The sequence below is a fragment of the Bufo gargarizans genome, chromosome 1 (genome assembly GCF_014858855.1).
Source record: "Bufo gargarizans isolate SCDJY-AF-19 chromosome 1, ASM1485885v1, whole genome shotgun sequence".
Lineage (NCBI taxonomy): Eukaryota > Metazoa > Chordata > Amphibia > Anura > Bufonidae > Bufo > Bufo gargarizans.
The window spans coordinates 317,073,260-317,095,153 of record NC_058080.1 but is presented as its reverse complement, the minus strand read 5'-3'; the positions used below and the strand labels follow the sequence as shown (position 1 = coordinate 317,095,153).

The window sequence follows — 21,894 nt, the reverse complement described above, 5'->3', positions numbered from 1 at the left end:
CATGAAATAGTGAGGTCTAAATGAATTTAAAGGAGTTTCCCAGGATTATTATGGTTTTGCTTACCTTATGTACATCTTCCCCATGCTTTTTCCATGTAAAAAAATCCCTCTGATGTTTTTCCATCCTGTATGTAGCACTTCCTATTGCTCTATCCAGTCAAACCCATAATGTACTTCTCCTTTCTCTATCATAGTTCCAGCACCACCCCTAACATCACCCAGCTAGTTTATAGCTCTTGATATCCATCTAGTTACGATACACGGACACTCCTCTATCACTGTCCCTGTTACTGTTGTGATACGCCCATGGACATAACCAGGGGCGTAGCTAAAGGCTCATGGGCCCTGGTGCAAGAGTTCAGCTTGGGCCCCCCTTCCCTCAAACCTTCGTGCTGCATGAGGCAAAAATTTAAACTGCACCCCTCTCCTCCATACCAAATTCTTAACCTAACCTCTTCTGTCCAGCCAGAGGTGTAACTTGCATACACTTTCTATAATACCAGTGTCTTCTTATGTGGCACAAGGGTCTTTGGGCCCCTCAGGCTCGTGGGCCCGGTAGCGACTGCTACCTCTGCACCCCCTATAGCTACGCCCCTAGACATAACATGACATGACAGGAAAATAACAAAGTCTGCATGGACAGCCCAAAACGGAAAGGGCAATAAGATAAGAGAAGCTACCTTCTTGAAATATTATTTTAAAGGATGTTGATGCAAACTTGAACATCTCTTTAACCCCTTCCCAATCAGTGCCATACATTTATGCCGTTAGCCAGGTCTTTAAAATGGCACACTCTCTCTCGAGGGCAGCAGGCACCTTAGCTGCTAATGTCTGCAATAGGCTTTAATGACCAGCAAGAAGCTGAAGAGATCTGGGCTGCAAACTCTGCAGAGACAAGTTGTGGTCGGGAGAAGTCATGATGGTGGTCTGAACTGGCTGGAGAATAACTAGAGAAGATGTCACTAAATGGAAATGTTTATTCTGCACTGACTGTATTTACTCAATGCTGTAGTCACCTGTATGATCTAAGTGCAGCTGATGATGGGTGGTAGCATTCTGTTTTGTCAAAAAACAACTCCCATCATACTATTAAAAAACTGTTCAGGCCATATTGGGAGCTGTAGTTTCACATGTACAAATTTATATAACAAGGGCTAAGAGGAGTATGAAAACGGTATCTGTTCTGAACTTTTTAAGCCAGTGATGTGTATATACACTGAACAAAAATATAAACCCATTTTGCATGAGCTGAACTCAAAGATCTGAAGCAATTTCTACATACACAAAAGACCCATTACTCTCAAATATTGTTCATAAATCTGTGTTAGTGAGCACTTCTCCTTTGCCGAGATAATCCATCCCACCTCACAGATGTGGCATATCAAGGTGCTGATTAAACAGCATGAATATTGCACAGGTGTGCCTTAGGCCGATTGCACACAGCCGTGATCGGTCCTTGGTATCGCAGCCTGGCATCCTGCTGAGAGCAGAAGCGCAGGGCGTCATTGGTTGCTATGACGCCGTGCGCTTCATGCCGCCGCTGCACTACAGTAATACACTCATATGATCTATACAAGTGCATTACTGTAGTGCAGCGGCAGCATGAAGCGCACGGCGTCATAGCAACCAATGACGCCGTGCGCTCCTGCTCTCAGCAGGATGCCAGGCCGGGATACCACGGACCGCTCATGGCCGTGTGCATTCGGCCTTAGACTGCCCACAATAAAAGACCACTCTGAAATGTGTACAGTTTTGCCTTACTGGGGGGTGGGGGGGGGGGGGGGTGTCAGAAAACCAGTCAGTATCTGGTGTGGCCACCATTTGCCAACACATCTCCGTCGCGTAGAGTTGATCAGGTTGTTGATTGTGGCCTGTGGAATGTTGGTCCACTCCTCTTTAATAGTGGTGTTGTATACGCCAAACTATTGCATCCCAAACATGGTCAATAGGTGACATGACCGGTGAGTATGCTGGCCATGCAAGAACTGGGATGGTTTCAGCCTCCAGGAATTGTGTACAGATCCTTGCAATATGGGGCCATGCATTATCAGGCTGCAACATTAGGTGATGGTCGTAGACATGGACGTCATTAAACCGCTCACCCACACGATGCCACACATGCTGTCTGCCATCTGCGCTGAACAGTGAAAACCGGGACTCATCCGTGAACAAAAAGCCTCTCCAATGTGCCAGATGCCATCGAATGTGAGAATTTGCCCACTCAAGTCGGTTACGACAATGAACTGCAGTCAGGTCCAGACCCCGATGAGGACTACGAGCATGCAGATGAGCTTCCCCGAGATGGGTTCTGACAGTTTGTGCAGAAATTATTTGGTTATGCAAACAGATTGTTGCTGCAGCTGTCCGGGTGGCTGGTCTCAGACGATCATGGAGGTGAACATGCTGGATGTGGAAGTCCTGGGCTGGTGTGGTTACACGTGGTCTGCTGTTGTGAGGTCGGTTGGATGTACTGCCAAATTCTCTGAAACGCCTTTGGAGACGGCTTATGGTAGAGAAATGAACGTTCATTGCACGGGCAACAGCTCTGGTAGACATTCCTGCAGTCAGCATGCCGATCGCACACTCCCTCAAACGTTGCAACATCTGTGGCATTGTGCTGTGTGATCAAACTGCACATTTCAGAGTGGTCTTTTATTGTGGGCAGTCTACTGCACACCTGTGCAATATTCATGCTGTCTAATCAGCACCTTGATATGCCACACCTGTGAGGTGGGATGGATTATCTCGGCAAAGGAGAAGAGCTCACTAAGGCTACTTTCACACTGCCGTGTCTGGGTCCGCTTGTGAGATTTGTTTCAAGGCTCTCACAAGCGGCCCAAAACGGATCAGTTCAGCCCCAATGCATTCTGAATGGATAAGGATCCGTTCAGAATGCATCAGTTTGCCTCCGTTCAGCATCCATTACGCTCTGGAGGCAGACATCAAAACGCTGCAAGTCTGGCGAAACTGAGCCAAACATATCCGTCCTGACTTACAATGTAAGTCAATGGGGATGGATCCTTTTTTACTGACACAATAGGGTGCAATTGAAAACGGATCCGCCTCCCATTGACTTTCAATGTAAGTCAAAACGGATCCGTTTGCATTATCATGAAAATGCAATTATCATGGTAATGCAAATGGATCCGTTCTGAACGGATACAAGCGTTTGCATTATAGGTGCGGATCCGTCTGTGCAGATACCAGACGGATCCGCACCTAAACACAGGTGTGAAAGTATCCTGACAGATTTGTGAACAATATTTGAGAGTATTGGGTCTTTTGTGTATGTAGAAAATGTTTCAGATCTTTGAGCTCATGCAAAATGGGAGCAAAACCAAAAGTATCTGGTCTTAATAAACTCATGAGCTGGCGGAGGATCCGCTGAAGTTATAAAGAGGCGCAGGCCCCTACATAACTTCGCACATCCAGCGCCAGATCTAAATGTAAGACCAGCTTCCTAGCTGTCTTACATTTAGGCCCCATGCACACGGCCGTGTGCGGGCCGTGGAACCGTGGCCTGGATCCCTCCTGAGAGCAGGAGCGCACGGCGTCACTGGTTGCTATGACGCCGTGCGCTCCCTGCTGCCGCCGCAATACAGTAATACACTGGTATAGATCATACCAGTGTATTACTGTATTGCGGCGGCAGCAGGGAGCGCACGGCGTCATAGCAACCAGTGACGCCGTGCGCTCCTGCTCTCAGGAGGGATCCAGGCCGCGGTTCCACGGCCCGCACACGGCCGTGTGCATGGGGCCTTAGACCATTTTCTACACCTAAATCAGGTGTAGAAAATTATGAATGAGATGGGCCTGCCAGCCCATCCTCTTCCCCGTCCACAATTTTAGACCTGGCGTGAGCGGGGCTAAGTCGTAGATGGAGGCACAACTAACTATTGCGCCGCCTTCTGCGCCTGAAATATGCCTAATTTAAGCATATTTCACCCTTGGTTCTTATGTTGTATTTATATACTGAGGTTAATTCTGATACTGCGTTTACAGTTCAAGCTCCTGGTGCTGCATTTCAATTATGAGCTTGTTCTGGTGCTGTATTTATATACTGAGGTTATTTCTGGTACGGTATTTATGGTATGGGCTTCTGGTGCTGCATTTTACTTATGGGCTTGGTCCTGGTGCTGTATTTCTGTACTATTCTTAGTTCCAGTGTTGTATTTATGTAGTAATGTCAGTTCTGGCACTTTATTTGTGAATTAAACTTTGATCTGATACTATCTATTCATATCTACGTTGGATGCTGCATTCAGGCCACTGTCACAGATTCTGTTAAAATGATCAGACATTGGAGGACACGTCATAAAAGGGGTATACAAAGGGGTATACATTGCCATGCCTCAAATGTCAACATGTCATTGGGATAGGGAACCACAGAGTGGAAAAGTCACATGACTGCAGGAAAACGGGGCATTACTGAAACAATTACTATTAGTAAGTGCACTCCATATTGCGGTGAGGACCCATTGACTTGAATGGGTCTGCGATCCGCAACATACGACCAAAAATAAAACATGCTCTATCTTTTTGTGGTGCAGAGGCACAGACCCGAAAGCCCATGGAAGTGCTTCATAGCGCTTTTAATCCATGACTCGGCTCCGCAAAAGATAGGTGAAGTTCTATCTTTGGGTATAGCTTGCGTATTTCGTACCCATTCAAGTCAATAGTAAAAATAGTAAAGCGAACAAGAATAGGACATGTTCTATCTTTTTTGCTGCCCATTGAAGTGAATGGGTCCGCATCCGACCCAAACGAAATGCGGATCGGATGTGCAGAAAAAACATGTTCAAGTGCATGAGCCCTTGATTTCACTTTGACTTACCGGCTCCAAAGCACTTGTCAAATTGGAGGAGAATTCAATGCAGAAAATAACAGGAAAATAGAGTTGTATGTCTCCTAGATGATGCATAATACAGGCCTAGAAATATAAAGAGCAAAAGATTACACAGCTAAAAATAAAGGTAAGTGGTGCTCGAGAAAACGTGTTCAATGAAATGCTGAAATGTCGTTGTGTAAGATTATTGATGATGTTTTTTATTCAGTTGAAGTTTATGGGGATAAACACATAACGTTAAAATATGCTACTTACTTATTCGGTTCGGGACCTGGGTCATTTTGGTCTTCAGGACCAGACACAGAGTTCACACTTCAGTTATTTGATCAGTTATTTCCATCAGTGATTGTCAACCAAAACCAGTAGTGATCTCTACTCCAAGATAAGGTATAAGGGCTTGTTCACACGACCGTATGGCTTTTTCAGTGTTTTGCAGGCCATTTTTAACAGACCCGTTTTTCCGGTTTTTGTTTTAGTAGTGGTTCCATTCCGTTTTTCCGTATGGCATATACAGTATACATAGAAAAAATTGGGCTGGGCATAACATTTTCAATAGATGTTTCCGCAAAAACGGAACAGATACAGAAGACATACGGAGTACATTCCGTATGTGTTCCGATTTTCTTGCGGACCTATTGACTTCAATTGAGCCACGGAACGTGATTTGCGGGCAATAATAGGACATGTTCTATTTTTGAATGGAAATACGGAAACGGAATGCATACTGAGTACATTCAGTTTTTTTGGCGGAACCATTGCAATGAATGGTTCCGTATACAGAACTCAAAAAAACTGCCCGTATACGGAATGCAAAAAATGTTCGTGTGAACAAGCCCTAAGGCCTTTTTCACACTACCGTGTTTTTTTTTTCCATTTTGCGGGCCGTTTTTTGTGTTCCGTATACAGAACCATTAATTTCAATGGGTCCGCAAAAAAAACGGAATGTACTCCGTATGCATTCCGTTTTCGTGTTTCCGTATTTCCGTTCCGTGCAAAGATAGAACATGTCCTATATTTGGCCGCAAATCACGTTCCGTGCCTCTATTAAAGTCAATGGGTCTGGAAAAAAAAACGGAAATGCATCCGTATGTCTTCCGCATCCGTTCCGTTTTTTGCTGAACCATCTATTGAAAATGTTATGCCCAGCCCAATTTGTTCTATGCAATTACTGTATACTGTATATGCCATACAGAAAAACGGAACCGAAACAAACACAACGGAAACAAAAAACGGAACGGATCCGTGAAAAACTGGACCGCAAAACACTGAAATAGCCATACGGTAGTGTGAAAGAGGCCTAATGGAAAGGTTTCCTCCTGTTCTGTGGTTTTCACCCCCACCTGGTTTTGGCTCAATAACTGATGGGAATAGCTGACCAAATAACTGAAGTGTGAATCCAGCCTAAGCCATTGCTTATATTTTTAAGGCTGGCCTCACATCACGTTTTGCCCTATATTTAACTTATACGTTGGGGGGAGGGGGATGCAAAAGCAAAGTACAGTATGCTTTTCTATTTGTGGCATCCCTCTGATGCATCTGTTTAGCGTGATATGAACTCACCTTTAGGCTACCTGCACACGACCGTATGTGTTTTGCGGTCCGCAAATTGCAGATCCGCAAAAAAAAACACACGGATGCCATTGTAACAATGCCTAAACCGGACAAGAATATGACATATTCTATTTTTTTTTGCGGGGCTACGGAACGGACATGCTGATGTGGACAGCATACCGTGTGCTGTCCGCATTTTTTGCGGACCCATTGAAATGAATGGGTCCGCATCCTATCCGCAAAAAAAACGGAATGTACATGGAAACAGACAACATTTGTGTGCATGTAGCCTTAGGCTACATGCACACGACCGTATGTGTTTTTCTGTCCGCAAATTGCTGTCTGTATGCCATCCGTTTGTTTTTTGCGGATCCATTGTAACAATGCCTAAAACGGACAAGAATAGGACATGTTCAATTTTTTTTGCGGGGCTACGGAACGGAAATACTGATGCGGACACACGGTGTTCTGTCCGTATTTTCTGTGGACCCATTGAAATGAATGGGTCTGCATCCTATCGCAAAAAAAAACAACTGAATGGACACAGAAACAAACAACGTTCATGTGCATGTAGCCTAAGGTCTGCAAATTGCGGATCCACAAAAAAAACTGATGGTATCCTTGTCCGCTGGCCCAATAGAAGTGAATAAGGCTGCGTGAAAATCGCATTGCATCCGCAAGCAAGTGCGGATGCGATGCGATTTTCAGATGGTTGCTAAGAGATGTTGTTTGTAAACATTCAGTTTTCGTGTGAAAAACGCAGTAAATCTCATTGCACCCGCGTGATAAAAACTGAACAACTGAACGCAATCGCAAACAAAACGAAATGGCTTTGTTTGCGAAATCGCTCAGTTTTTACTGAACACTGAACACGGACACGCTCGTCTGCAAGGGGCCTAAGGCTTTCAAACAGCCTGATCTTGTGAGATTAGGTAAACCTTGCGATATCAACTGTGCTTCAGCATTGTTCTGAGGCTGTATGTTCTGATTTGAGAGAGTCAGAGTAAGGGCTCATGCACACAAATGTATTTTCTTTCCGTGCCCGTTTAGTTTTTTGGGCGGAACGTATATGGAACCATTCATTTCAATGGGTCTGCAAAAAAATGGAAGTTACTCTGTGTGCATCCCGTTTTCGTATTTCCATTTCACCCAAAAAATAGAACATGTCCTATTATTGTCCACATTGCGGACAAGAATAGTACTGTTCTATTAGGGGCCAGCTGTTCTGTTCTGCAAAATTCGGTATGCACACAGACATCATCCTTTTTTTTGCGGATCCATTTTTTGCGTATCGCAAAATACATACGGTTGTGTGCATGAGCTCTGATACTGCAGACAACGCCTACAGAGGAGAGAGGTGGCCTCAGCCCCATTGGTCCTTGGCTGCCTATCAACATACATGGCTCCAAGTTGGAGCCATATCTAGAGAACTAGAGATAAAATAAAAATATTTCTGGAATCAGGATAAGGCCTCATGCACACAACCGTTGTTTTGGTCCGCATCCGAGCCGCAGTATTTGTAAAGAACAGAAGCTCTCACAAACTAAAATGTTTATTCCATGTTGAACCATTATGGGAGTAAAATTTTCTTCCCTGAAATATTTAAAACATCCTAAGGGTACTTTCACACTAGCGTTCTTCTTTTCCGGCATAGAGTTCCGTCACAGGGGCTCTATACCGGAAAAGAACTGATCAGGCATATCCCCATGCATTCTGAATGGAGAGCAATCCGTTCAGTTTGCATCAGGATGTCTTCAGTTCAGTCGTTTTGACTGATCAGGCAAAAGAGAAAACCGCAGCATGCTACGGTTTTCTCTTCGGCGAAAAAAACTGAAGACATGCCTGAAAGCCAGATCTGGCATTTTTTCCCATATGAATGTATTAGCGCCGGATCCGGCATTCAGAATACCGGAATGCCGGATCCGTCGTTCCGGCATGCGCATGCGCATATCGGTAAAAATGTGAAAAAATGTACAAGACTGATCCGTCGGTCCGCATGACAAGCGGAGAGACGGATCCGTCCTTGCAATGCATTTGTGAGATGGATCCACATCCGGATCCGTCTCACAAATGCTTTCAGTCAGCGGCAGATCGGTGGATCCGGCGGCCAGTTCCGACGACAGAACTGCCCGCCAGATCACACTGCCGCAAGTGTGAAAGTAGCCTAACCTTGTGGGCACAAGCCTAGGAAATCCCAGGCCCCCTCACGTTTCACCTGAGCACCTCGGTTCAGTTCCCCCCACCACTGCCCATGGATCTGGTCTATAAACAATGGACACAGGCTGTGTCCATGGTAATCAAGATGGTGGTGGTCACATGATTTACCCACGTGACCACTACTCTGGACGTATCCTCTTCTGTGTTTGTGCGGAGAGCTTTCAGCACATGCACAGATGCATGGAAAGGATCCATGGGCAGCGGTTGGTCACTGAACTGGAGTAGGCAGGTTTCCTAGTCTAGTGCCCAATTTTTGCCAACCCATTTACCTAAGTTGTGGCCAGAGTTGGGCAGTAGTGTGGCCCACAGCTTTGTACTAATGCCCTTCCTTTGTTTTATGTGTTGTTTGCACCAATATACAGACCTCTATTGTATTTACGTAGCATTCATCTGGTCCATGCTGACACGTAAACTCCCATTTTCCAGAGACGTTCTTCTCCTATTTATATAAATAAAGAGATAATCAGGGGCATTTATTAATATGTTTACGTCAAAAAGTCGCCAATTATATTGGTCACTATATTTGCAACCTTTTTGAGCTTCTTGATGGATGTACAATCAATTACATCAGAAACTGACATAAGTTATAGCTCAAGTCTACGCCAGACTGCGTTTCTGGTGTATGGAGTGCCAGAGGAGCACCTGATTTATTAAGAGGCGCATCTAACTCCAGCCACGGGGGATCAAGACTGAAGTATGGAAATGCCAGTCTCAATAAATCTCCCCCACTGTGTGTTTCTAAAAAGTAAATATGTAACATAATGGACTGCATATGACAGGTTTCTGGACCTGGACACAAACAGGTCCTATAACTTTGATCCAGACGTCAAAGCACAGGACAGCCACACAAGCTGGTTGGCCCATTAATCATCAGTGCCAACCGCAATGATAACTGTTCCCTATGGTATTAGAATGATTTCAATTTTATTAAACACAGAAATTTTGTGCTGCAATCATAGCAGATAATAGAAACAAAGAATGTGTCGGCAGATAAGAACCATTTGGCCCATCTAGTCTGCTCAATAAATAATCAGCTTTTGATCAAGATTTCTTACTTCAATATTTAGTTTTGGCTCACATTTATAAGCTTTCCTTTACCAAGGACCCATTGCTATAATTCATTGTTCTTTAGCCTGTCCTAGCAATAAAAAGTGATTATTGACATAAGCTACTGAGTATCTACTGCCAATAAGGCAGTAGATTCTGTTTTTCTCAAAGAAATGTCCACATCAATTCAATTGAAAAATTATATAACTAAAAAAATAACTAGCAGAATGAGCGCAACGGAGCGGGGCGCAGCATAGCGTAGTGTAGCCTGACTTAGGGGGAAGTTAAAGGCAGGAGGGGGTTAATGTATCTGGTAGGATAGGGGTGGGACTAGGGATTCGCGGGCAGTATATAATCCTTGGGGCAGGAGACACCTCCTACCGGCGTTCAGTATTTTCAGTCAAGTTTGCAGGTCAGTCGCAGCATGGCATCTTTAGATGATTTATTGTTGGCAGTGAGGGCAGCAGCAGAACGTCATGGTCAGGCATGGCTGCAGGATAGTCTGTGGGTGGCTTTAGCGGGACCGGCCGGGCCCCCAGCGGTGCCTGCAGTTAGAACTAGGGCCAGGAGATCGGTGCCACCCGAGCGCTTGAGCCCAAAGGCCTGTTCGGGGCCCTCCGCTGCCGTCGACTGGGGCTGAGCCGGTTAACCCCTGCGCAATCCTGCGCAGCTCTGGGCACCGATAGGAGAAGTATGCGCTGTCCTGCGTCCTTCATCTTCAGCGCTACGAAGGGGGATGAGTTCTAGTGCGGCTTTATGGTGTGGAGCGAGCCGGCGGACGGACCTTACCTGTTCAGCCTGCGGGTAGTGTCCGGTCCGGGAGAGCGGTGGAGCTTGCAGCCTTCCTGGGAGTGCAGTGGCAGTGAGGGAGCGAGTCGCGGCCTGCATCCTCTGGCCGGTGGCAGTCTTCATCTGTTCGGCGAGGGAGCACGAAGCGGGGAACGGCCGGTGGAGAGAGGCGGACTGCAGGCCAAGATTCTTCTCGGGCGCTGGCTGTGGACTCAGGCTTGGCCCCGCCCACAGTGCAGCATGGGGAGGGGGTGACAGCAGTGTCGGAGATGATGCGGCTATCGGTTTTCAGGCTGGGGAGCCTGTGATTGCGCAGATATTTGAAGAAGGTGGTGGTGCGCAAGGTCGGCAGCCATCTGGAGGTGGGCCTAGCTTATTTGACAATGGTGAGTTGCAACCAGGCCAGGATGACGCTGGCCATGGTTCCCAATAGTACCGGGCCTTGGAAGAAGGTGAAGTGAGTCAAGATGAAGGGGATGGCGGACGGCGGCCTTGAGGGTGTCGGTCCTTACACATTATCGGCACAGAGCGGATCGTGGATGGGAGGACCTACAGGGCAGTCGGCGGCTGCTGGGAGGACACCCCAGGGACAGCCAGGTGAGCGATCTTTGTGTCAGACAGACCTGTGTCTGGTCGGGATTGGGGGGTGACTTGGGGGGGCTGTCTGGGTCTGAAGGTTTAGCGCGGGAGCTTTTGTAGGGTATGCTATCGCTGTTGGCGCTCTTGGGTTCTGGTTCTGGGGCGTCCCCTGCGGCGGTGTGGGCACCAGCACCAGTGGTCAGCGGGGGAGTATATGCTATTGTGGATGCCGTTGAGGGCACGCCGACTGTCACAGCGGGTGCTTTGGCGGGGGAGATGGTGGCGTGTGGGGGTAACAGAGTCAGGACGGGGGATGACGTCAGGATGGCGGACTCGGCGAAAGGGGAGGTTTATGTCTGTTTTGAAGGGCCTTTAGGGGGCGCATTTGAAGGTTGAGGTCAGGGAAAGAATCTGGAGGGACGAGTATGTTGAGATATTCTCGTTGCTTCCGCTGGAAAAGTTTAATTTGGATAGGTGGAAGCTGGATAAAAGCAAAAAGGAGGAGGAGAAGCGGCGGTATAGGTTGATTCCGCTGACATTTTTGAACTGGCTTCAGGCTTTCACGATCTTTGCGAGTGTGGTGGGTGAGAAGGCGCCGGAGAATTGTTCTGCCTTATTTTGTTATATGGATGCGATTGGGGAAGCGTATAGGACATATGGTGGGGTAGCATGGCTCTGGTATGACAGTTTAGACAGAGAAAAGCGGTGCTATCGAGTATCAGGTGGGACCACAAGGACATCAGCTTATTGATGCGGCTAATGTCGGCTCCAAAGGGTTTTAGCGAGCCCTTTCGGTCCGGGGCCGGGGGTTCCTCGGCGTCTGAGTTCAATAGCGGGAATAGAAAGGGGTGCTGTTGGCAGTATAACGAGGGTTACTGTAGATACCTCGCCGATTGCAGGTTCAAGCACGAATGTTCAGGTTGCGGGGGGTCCCACAGCTTGTCGCAGTGTTTTAAGCGCGGAAGAGGCAGAGGATTTGAGGCTGCGCACAAAGGGGGCGACTAAAGACTTACCCAAATAGGGAGGCTGCAGAGTTGTTGTTGAGGGGTTTTAGGGACAGTTTTTTGTGATCCAGTGTGTCAGTTCAGGTAGAGGTCGCTGCTCGCAATCTGGCTTCCGCCTTGCGACGGCCTGAGGTGGTTGCGGAGAAGATTGGAAAGCAGGTTGCTGCGGGGAGGATAGTGGGCCTGTTTGTTGAATGTCCTTTGCAGGATTTGTGGGTTTCCCCTCTGGGGCTGGTTCCTAAGAAGGAGCCGGGCAAGTTCATCACCTGTCTTTTCCCGCGGGGTGTTCGGTTAATGATGGTATTAGCGATGAGTTGGGTTCAGTGTCTTACTTGTCTTTCGATGAAGCGGTCTGTTGGGTGCGTCGTTTTGGCCAGGGGGCCTTGTTGGCAAAAACAGATATTGAGACAGCGTTCCATTTACTGCCCATTTTTCCGGATAGTTTTCATTTACTGGATTTTAACCACTTTCCGTCCGCCCATAGGATATAAATGTCCTATGGGTGGATCTCTATTTCTGAATGGACGTTTTAAAACGTCCATTCAGAAACTGCAGCTGCACGCTAATTGTGCAGCTGCTGATCGGGTTGCCCGCTGTCAGTGACAGCAGGGCAACCCAGAGAGAAGGCAGGGACAGTGCCCAGGTGTCCCTGCCTTCTAGATCGCTGCATACACAGCGCTCGACGAGCGCTGTGTATGCAGAGCAGGAAGCGCTATGTGACCGCCGGGACCGGAGAGTGCAGGAGCTGTGTGAGGTCTTTCACAGACCTCGATCAGCCCTGCACTAAGGCTGTACAGCGCTGTATTGCGCTGTACAGCCTCTCTGGGGGGTGTATGTTTCCTGTAACTGGGGCTACTATGTCAGCCCCAGTTACAGGAGAAATCAACAGTGAAAAAAAAAAAGGAAAAAGGGAAGTAAATGTCCCCCAGAGGTCTTGTATGACCTTATGGGGAACGAAAAGTGTAAAATTAAAAAATTTATAAAGGGTTGAAAAACTAAAATAAAAAAAAGGTTTCACATGTAAAAAAAAAAAGTCCCCAAGTAAGGAATAAAAAAAAAGTTAAAAATAGAAAAAATAAAATAAAATAGACATATTTGGTATTGCCGCGTCCGTAAAAAACAGCTCTATAAAAATATCACATGACCTAACCCCTCGGGTGAACACCGTAAAAAAAAAAAAAAAAAAACTGTGTCAAAACAAGCAATTTTTGTCACCTTACATCACAAAAGGAGACACTAAAACATCATTTTTTTGGTTTTAAAAATGCTATTATTGTGTTAAAGTGAAAAAAATAAAAAAAAGTATACATATTAGGTATTGCCGCATCCGTAAAAACCAGCTCTATAAAAATATCACATGAGCTAACCCCTCAGGTGAACACCGTAAAAAAAAAAAAAAAGTCAAAACAAGCAATTTTTGTCACCTTACATCACAAAAGGTGCAACACCAAGTGATCAAAAACGCGTATGTCCCACAAAATGGTACCAATAAAACAGTCACCTCATCCCGCAAAAAATGAGCCCCTACATAAGAAAATCTCTCAAAAAATAAAAATAAACTATAGCTCTCAGAACATGGACACATTAAAACATAATCTTTTGTTTCAAAAATGCTATTATTGCGTAAAAAGTATACATATTAGGTATCGCCACGTCCGTAACAATCTGCTCTATAAAAATGTCACTTGACTGAACACCTCAGATGAACGCTGTAAAAATAAATAAATAGAAACTGTGCTAAAACAACCAATTTTTGGGTCACCTTGCCCCATAAAGTGTTATAATGAATGATCAAAAAATCATATGTACCCAAAAATAGTACTAATAAAACTGGCACCTTATCCCCTAGTTTCCAAAATGGGGTCACTTCTTGGGAGTTTCTACTGTAAGGGTGCATCAGGGGGCTTCAAATGGGACATGGCATCTAAAAACCATCTGGAGTTCCTTTTCTTCTGCGCCCTGCCGTGTGCCCATACAGCAGTTTATGACCACATGTGGGGTGTTTCTGTAAACCGCAGAATCTGGGTAATAAATATTGAGTTTTGTTTGGCTATTAACCATCGATGTGTTAAAGAAAAAATTTGATTAAAATGGAAAATATGCCCAAAAAGTGAAATTTAAAAATTTGATCTCCGTTTTCCTTTAATTCTTGTGGAACGCCTAAAGGGTTAACAAAGTTTGTAAAATCGGTTTTGAATACCTTGAGGGGTGTAGTTTCTACAATGGGGTCATTTATGGGGGTATCCACTATGTAAGCCCCACAAAGTGACTTCAGACCTGAACTGGTCCTTAAAAAGTGGGTTTTGGCAATTTTCTTAAAAATTTGAAGAATTGCTTCTAAACTTCTAAGCCTTCTAACGTCCTAAAAAAATAAAATGACATTTCCAAAATGATGCCAACATAAAGTAGACATATGGGGAATGTTAAGTAATAAATATTTTATGAGGTATCACTTTCTGTTTTAAAAGCAGAGAAATTGAAATTTTGAAAATTGCGAATTTTTCTAATTTTTGGGTAAATTTGGGATTTTTCATAAATAAAGGTGAAATATTTTGACTCAAATTTATGACTATCATGAAGTACAATGTGTCACGAGAAAACAATCTCTGAATGACTTGGATAAATAAAGGCGTTCCAAAGTTATTACCACATAAAGTGAGATATGTCAGTTTTGCAAAATTAGGCCTGGTCAGGAAGGGGGCAAATGGCCCAGAAGGGAAGTGGTTAAGTGGGAGGGTCAGTTTTATGTTGATTGTTGCTTACCGATGGGTTGTGCTATTTCGTGTTCACTGTTTGAAACGTTTAGTTCTTTTTTGGAGTAGGTGGTGAAGCAGGAAGATGGTTGGAATTCAGTGTTGCATTACCTTGATGATTTTTTGTTTTTGGGACCAGCGGAATCAGGGTTTGCTCGGTTTTGTTGCGAACGATGGAAAGGGTGGCGGCCAGGTTCGGCATGCCGTTGGCGCCCAAGAAAACTGAGGGGCCTGCTACGACTGTCAAGTTTTTAGGTATTGTAATTGATAGTGTGGCAATGGAATGTAGGTTACCTGAAGATAAGGTGGCAGATTTGTTGAGTGAGGTGGTTTTCCTGAGTAGGGCTAAAAAAGTGCAGTTGCGGCGGGTACAGTCACTTGTAGAATCTTGCCGATGGGTCGGGTTTTTTGTAGGCGCTTGGCCATGGCTACGGCAGGGGTCATGGCACCTTTTCATTTTTTGCGGTTGTTATCTGAAGTGAGGGCAGACTTAGTGGTCTGGGAGCGTTTTTGGTGCGAATTTAATGGTCGTTCGGTATGGATGGAGGCGCCTGTTTCCAATGCTGATTTAGAACTGTTTACTGATGCTTCAGGATTGTGCGGTTATGGAGCGTTCTGCCAGGGGCAGTGGAGTGCGGGTCCCTGGCCTGAGGAGTGGAGGGTGGCAGGTTTTCGGGGGAATTTAGCCTTGTTGGAATTGTTCCCAATTGTTTTGGCAACGGAATTGTGGGAGGACTTGCTCATGAATAAATGGGTGCGTTTTTGTTGCGATAATCTGGGGTTGGTGCAAGCAGTTAATAGTCAGTCGGCTAATTCCCCTCCAGTGTTGCGCCTGGTGCGCCACTTAAATCTTAGGGGTTTGAGGTTGAACGCTTGTTTTGTGGCTGTGCATGTTCCTGGTGTTGACAATTCTATTGCTGACTCACTTTCTTAATTTCAGTGGGATCGTTTTTGCAGGCTGGTGCCAGTGGCTCTGGAGCGTGGCCTTGGGGTCTCCTCAGATCTGATCGGGCGGTCTGTGAGTAGGGGTACGTGGTCGGCTTATGCATCTGTGAGGACTCAGTGGGAGCGGTTAATTTAGCAAGTGGGAGGCTGTGTGGAGGTGAAGGATTTTCATTCATTGTTATTGTATTATGTGGCGGTGTCTTTCAATTCAGGTGTGTCCTTTTCAGTAGCCTCCAAAAGGGTAGCGGCGGTAGCTTTTTGGTTGCGTTTGCGGGGTAGGCCCGATGTGTCTAAGAGTTTTTTGGTGCGCCAGGCCTTAAAAGGCTATTGTCGTAGTGTTATAAGACGGGATTCTCGCAGGCCGGTCTCGTTTGCTGTGTTGCAGAAATTGTGGGAGCACGCTAATGTGGTGTGTTCATCTAGGTTTGAGGTGAGTCTGTTTAGAGATGCTTTTTCTTTGGCCTTTTTTGGTGCCTTTCGGGTCTCGGAGTTGTTGGCTAGTAGTCGGTTTGGCGGGGACGGCTTGTTACGTGCTTTGCGTGGATTCTTGGACATTCCTACATTTATTGGGGAGCTTTGTGTGCGGACGTGCGGAGGAACGGAAGGCAATTGGGTTTCCGACCCGATGAATTGTAAGTGCGATGGATTGGTTTGCGGGGGCTCTTATGCCTCAGTTTCTTTTGACAGGGCACCGGATATTTTGGTGTTGCATGTGGGTGGTAACGATTTGGGGGTTCGTAGTTCTAGGGAGCTGATTCGGGATATTAAACGGGACTTGTTGCGGTTATGGTGTGACTTTCCTGGGTTGTTGGTGGTGTGGTCGGAGGTGGTTGCTCGGAGAGCTTGGCCTTTCGCGCGGTCAGTTGACCGGATAAATAAGGCAAGGGCGAAGCTAAATAAGGAAGTGGGGCGCTTTGTGCGGCGTCATGGTGGAATAGTGGTGCGCCACAGAGAATTGGAGGCTGCTTTGCCTCAGTTCCTGAGGGATGACAGGGTTCATCTCAACAATGTGGGTACTAACATGTGGACTTTGGGGCTTCAGAAGGGCTTGGAGACGGCTCTGAGGGTGTGGCAGGACGCCAACAGGTGAGGTGTCAGCTCTGGTCATTTGTGGCATGTTAATGGGGGGTCCTGGAAGGCAATGCAAGGCTTAATAGGTGCATGACTAGTTGGAGCATGCATTGCATGAGGTTCGGTAAGCTGGTGGATGGGGCCCCTGTTTGGGTAAAATGGGCCCACAGGGGTAGATGGAACTATAATTTGGCGGATTTGGTGCCCTTGGGTTGGTGACCGCGGCCAAGGGTAAGGTGGTATGACAAGTGGAGGGGAAGAGTGAAGAGAATGGCTTTCCTCGTTGCCTTCTAGGATCCTATCATTCTATTACTAGGTTCGGAATGTCGTTACATTTTGATATGTTTTCTGTGTTCATTATTATTATTGGAAAAGTTGGTGAATATGTACTGTTTAATAAATTGGGCCGTGAAGGCCTCTTTATCCAAGAAGGTATCCTTGTGTCTTATTTTGGGTAGAAGGGCTGGGTAAGTAGGAAGGTACTGTGGATGACTGAAGGGATCTTCCATCCTATTAAGTCATGAGAGCAACGGAGCGGGGCGCAGCATAGCGTAGTGTAGCCTGACTTAGGGGGAAGTTGAAGGCGGGAAGGAGTTAATGTATCTGGTAGGATAGGGGTGGGACTAGGGATTCTCAGGCAGTATATAATCCTGGGGGGAGGAGAGACCATTTAGTATTTTCAGTCAAGTTTCCCTCCCACCCTCCCTGTCAGTATGTTTTGTAGGGAATATGTTCACGGGCATGTTAATGGAGGGTCCTGGAAGGCAATGCAAGGCTTAATAGGTGCATGACAAGTTGGAGCGTGCATCGCATGAGATTCGGTAAGCTGGTGGATAGTGCCCCTGTTTGGGCAAAATGGGCCCACAGGGGTAGATGGAACTATAATTTAGTGGATTTTGTACCCTTAAGTCGGTGACCGCAGCCAAAGGTAAGATGGTATGATAAGTGGAGGGGAAGAGTGAAGAGAATGGCTTGCCTCGTTGCCTTTTAGGATCCTATTATTCTATTACTAGGTTTGGAATGTTGTTACATTTTGATATGTTTTCTGTGTTCATTATTATTATTGGAAAAGTTGGTGAATATGTACTGTTTAATAAATTGGGCCGTGAAGGCCTCTTTATCCAAGAAGGTATCCTTGTGTCTTATTTTGGGTAGAAGGGTAGGGTAAGTAGGAAGGTACTGTGGATGACTGAAGGGATCTTCCATCCTATTAAGTCATAATAATCAAAACATAATAAACTGCATTGGTTACTGCTCTTAAAGGGCTTCTGTCAGCAGATTTGTACCTATGAAACTGGTTGACCTGTTACATGTGTGCTTGGCAGCTGAAGGCTTCTGTGTTGGTCCCATGGTCATGTATACCCACATTAATGAGATAAATTAAGTTTTGATATATGCAAATTAGTCTCTAGAAGCAATGGCGGCATTGCCATTGCAGAGAGAGCTGAGCCCATTGCTCCTAGAGGCTCATTTGCATATATTTTTAGCAATGCAGGCACATATGAACATGGGACCAACACCGATGCCTTCAGCTGCCAAGTGCACATATAACAGGTCAGCCAGTGTCATAGGTGCCAATCTGTTGACAGATTGTTCCCGTTATAACAAGTTATAGGGGATAACCATCAGATTGGTGAGGTTCTACCACTGGGACCCCCACCAATCACGAGAATAGGGCTTGGTACCCTATAAAGCCCCCCCGGACGTCACTCTGGAGCGCCCCGGGAGCCGCACGGATGGTAAGTATGCTGCTCCCCGCTACACGTTACCATGGATGCCAGGACTTTAGCGTCCCGGCAGCCATGGTAACCATTGAGAAAAAGCTAAACGTCGGATCCGGCAATGCGCTGAAACGACGTTTAGCTTAAGGCCGGATCCGGATCAATGCCTTTCAATGGGCATTCATTCCAGATCCGGCATTGCGGCAAGTCTTCAGGATTTTTGGCGGGAGCAAAAAGCGCAGCATGCTGCGGTATTTTCTCCAGCCAAAAAACGTTCCGTTCCGGAACTGAAGACATCCTGATGCATCCTGAACGGATTTCACTCCATTCAGAATGCATTAGGATAAAACTGATCAGGATTCTTCCAGCATAGAGCCCCGACGACGGAACTCTATGCCGGAAGAAAAGAACGCAAGTGTTAAAGAGCCCTGAGCCAGAGCACCAGTAGAGAGGAACTTTTCATCTGCTGACAAGCATCCGCAACTCTTAGTTTTATTGTCCACCATCCAGACACAGGTGGCACCTTCATTACACACCTGTGTCTCTGCCTGGACCATTTCCAGAAAATTAGCAGAAGGAAATTTAGTGTCATGTGTCCTGCCCTTGACAGCTAGCCACCGTTGCGTTTGTTTACAGTGGTATCATGAACGAGAAACCAGGACTGTTATGGACTGGAACCGTATTTTTAGCAATGAATCCGGGTTCTGTTTGGGATACTATGATGGTCAGGTTCGAGTATGGAGGCATTGTGGTGAGCGCTTCAGTCCGGCTTTTCCTATGGTAGGGACACACTGCTTTCACTTCTGGTGTGATGATCTGTGGTAGGGATCACCCCTAGTAGTGATATGAAGAACACTAACAACTCAGCGATATATATGCAGGACATTCTGTGGCCACATGTGTTGCTTCTCATGGCAGGGCTTCCAACTAGCATTTTTCAGCAGGATAATGCACTCCGACACACCAGGAATGTTTCAACATTTTCTTGACCTGACCAATTTAGCATTTATGGGACTAGCTGGGACCCCAGCTTTGGCAAACTACGAGTGTGCAGGATCTATAGGCCCAGCTGCAACATCTGAGGGCAAATGTGGCACAGGGTACCATGGTACAGAACCTGTATGCCTCAATACCCAACCATATCTTATCTCATTCTAGACACATTTTTGAAGTGGTGAGAAAAAGGGGGGAGGGCTTGGTGGGAGGGGCGGGGCTTTGCATGGCCTCCTGTATGAAGATACAGAATCATACATAGAAAACTATACAGTAACTGCATTTACAGTACATAATACTAATTAATAATGCAGAATCATAATCTTACAGACATAAATATTGGGTATATCACTTTTCTGTGGCTGTTGAATTTACATAAATCGTTAAGAGTCTGGAACATAATTTAACCCTATATCTTGGCATTGATGCTCACCTGTGCATTCCCATAAGGTACCAGTGTAACATTCATAATGTCATTTAGCATTAGCCAAGTTGGGAAGAGTTGAAGAACAAGAAATTTGCGGCAACCTCCACAAAGGCTCTCATAGTACAGTTCAACCTGTACAGCCGACTCATTCCTCATTTTAAGGTCATTGTGAGAATAGTACTCAATGCACTGTTGCTCTACCTGCAAATGAAAAAAACACATTGCTCATATTACTCAGCAGACTTTAGTTATGCAATCATTAAATTGTTGTAGTTTATGAAATTTTCACGAGACAAGTAAATTGGCAGTTAGACAGGTGGGGTTTTTAGGTGTTGAGTGGTTTTGCTTTTTTTTTCAGTAAAAAAACACCAACTTCAGATGTTACTTCAAAGTCTATGGGAACTATTAAAGTGTTTGTGCAGCCTGTTTGTAATGATGACCTATCTTCAGGATAGGTCATTAATATCTGATCAACTGTTTGAAGAGGAGGCTGCATTCCATGCAAACTACCTCCTCTTCATTACACTGCCCGTTGTACAAGTACTCGCTCTATTCACACAAATTGAGTGAGTACTTGTAATGACACTATGCCACTGCTATAGGGGAGATAACACGTAGTGTAATGAGGAGGAAGCAGCAATCACATGGAGTGCTGCCTACTTTGCAAACAGCTGATCGGCCGAGTGACCTGTGTTCGACCCCCGACAATTAAATATTGATGACCTATCCTCTGTATTTCATTGCATCTCTGTTTTCATTAGGCCACATTCTACTTCTCCCATCTTTTGTTCACACCTGGTAGCGCTCATAAGCAAGTGGTGTGAATGTAAGTTTCAGCAGGGTGTTCCGGCCTGCAGGTCCAGCAGACAATGCCGGGAATTGGGCAGACCAAAAATAACGCTGTGTGCCGCATCGCTGCATATTTGCAAGCCGGATCTCTGTCGACCCACATTATAATCAATAGGGTCCGACAGGAATGTGGTAATATCAAGCAATGCAGGACTGCATCCAGTTAAGTTACCTGCGATAAGTGTGAAACTAGCCATATCTGGACATTTCTGTGCAACTTATAGGTGCACAACAGTAATTATACCAAGAATTGAACATAAAGGGAACAGAAGGTAAGGCCCAAACACATACAGATCGTTGCACATTTACTAAGGGCTTTGCGACTTTTTTAAATAGACGCAAAGGTAGTTTAAAACCGCCGCCAGCCAGGAGTATATACTGCCATAGATGTGCCTAATTTAGGACAAGGTTCACTCCTGAGTTCCGTTTGCAATAGGCTTTTCTACATTCTTGACCTGTTCATTTCCCAAAAACTTACCTTCCTTGGTCTTAGAGAAACATTGCTTACAACCTCCCTTGCCGCATTCTCCTATGGAAAACTCCAGTTTACCAACACTCCCCATCTGGACTTACGTGGTGGTGTTGGTCTCCTCCTATCTGTTCCTCCTTCAACCCATCACCACACTTCATCAACCTCTCTTCTTTCGAAGTTCACTCTGTACGCATCTGATCTCCCTTCAACCTCCAAGTAGCCATCATATACCATCCATGTGGCCCTGCTACTTCCTTTCTTTGATCACTTCAATACCAGGCTGCTACACTTGTTCTGAACTGACATCTCCATCATCACGATTTCAACATCCCCATTGACACATGCAACTCAACTGCCTCCAAACTCTTATCTCTTCCTTCCTTCTTTGAACTCACACAAGGGTCCTCCACATCTACCCACAGACACCCACTAGACCTCATTTTCACCTGCCTCTGCACCCATCTCTCAAACTCTCCCCCTCTCTGACCACAACCTTCTTGCATTCTCAAACATTCTCTGTTTAAGTTCCCCTCATCCATGAACTAGCAAACCCTTGTAGGATCCTCAAACATCTCTCTATTCACACACTCTGAATCTCTCTCCACCATATCTTCCCTTCATGATGCTGAC

General features: G+C 45.8%; 1 protein-coding gene across 1 annotated transcript in view; it reads right to left on the bottom strand.

Moving 5' to 3' along the window:
- The window catches only part of IFI30 (IFI30 lysosomal thiol reductase), a 50,517-nt gene that overhangs the window by 15,623 nt on the left and 13,000 nt on the right, over nt 1-21,894 (bottom strand). Inside the window, exons 2-4 of the mRNA XM_044305665.1 lie at nt 19,950-20,144; nt 8,979-9,053; nt 4,835-4,930 (exon numbers count right to left, since the gene is read on the bottom strand). Coding sequence (XP_044161600.1) covers nt 4,835-4,930; nt 8,979-9,053; nt 19,950-20,099 — 321 coding nt within the window. The 5' untranslated portion in view covers nt 20,100-20,144. The remainder of the gene's footprint in view (nt 1-4,834; nt 4,931-8,978; nt 9,054-19,949; nt 20,145-21,894) is intronic.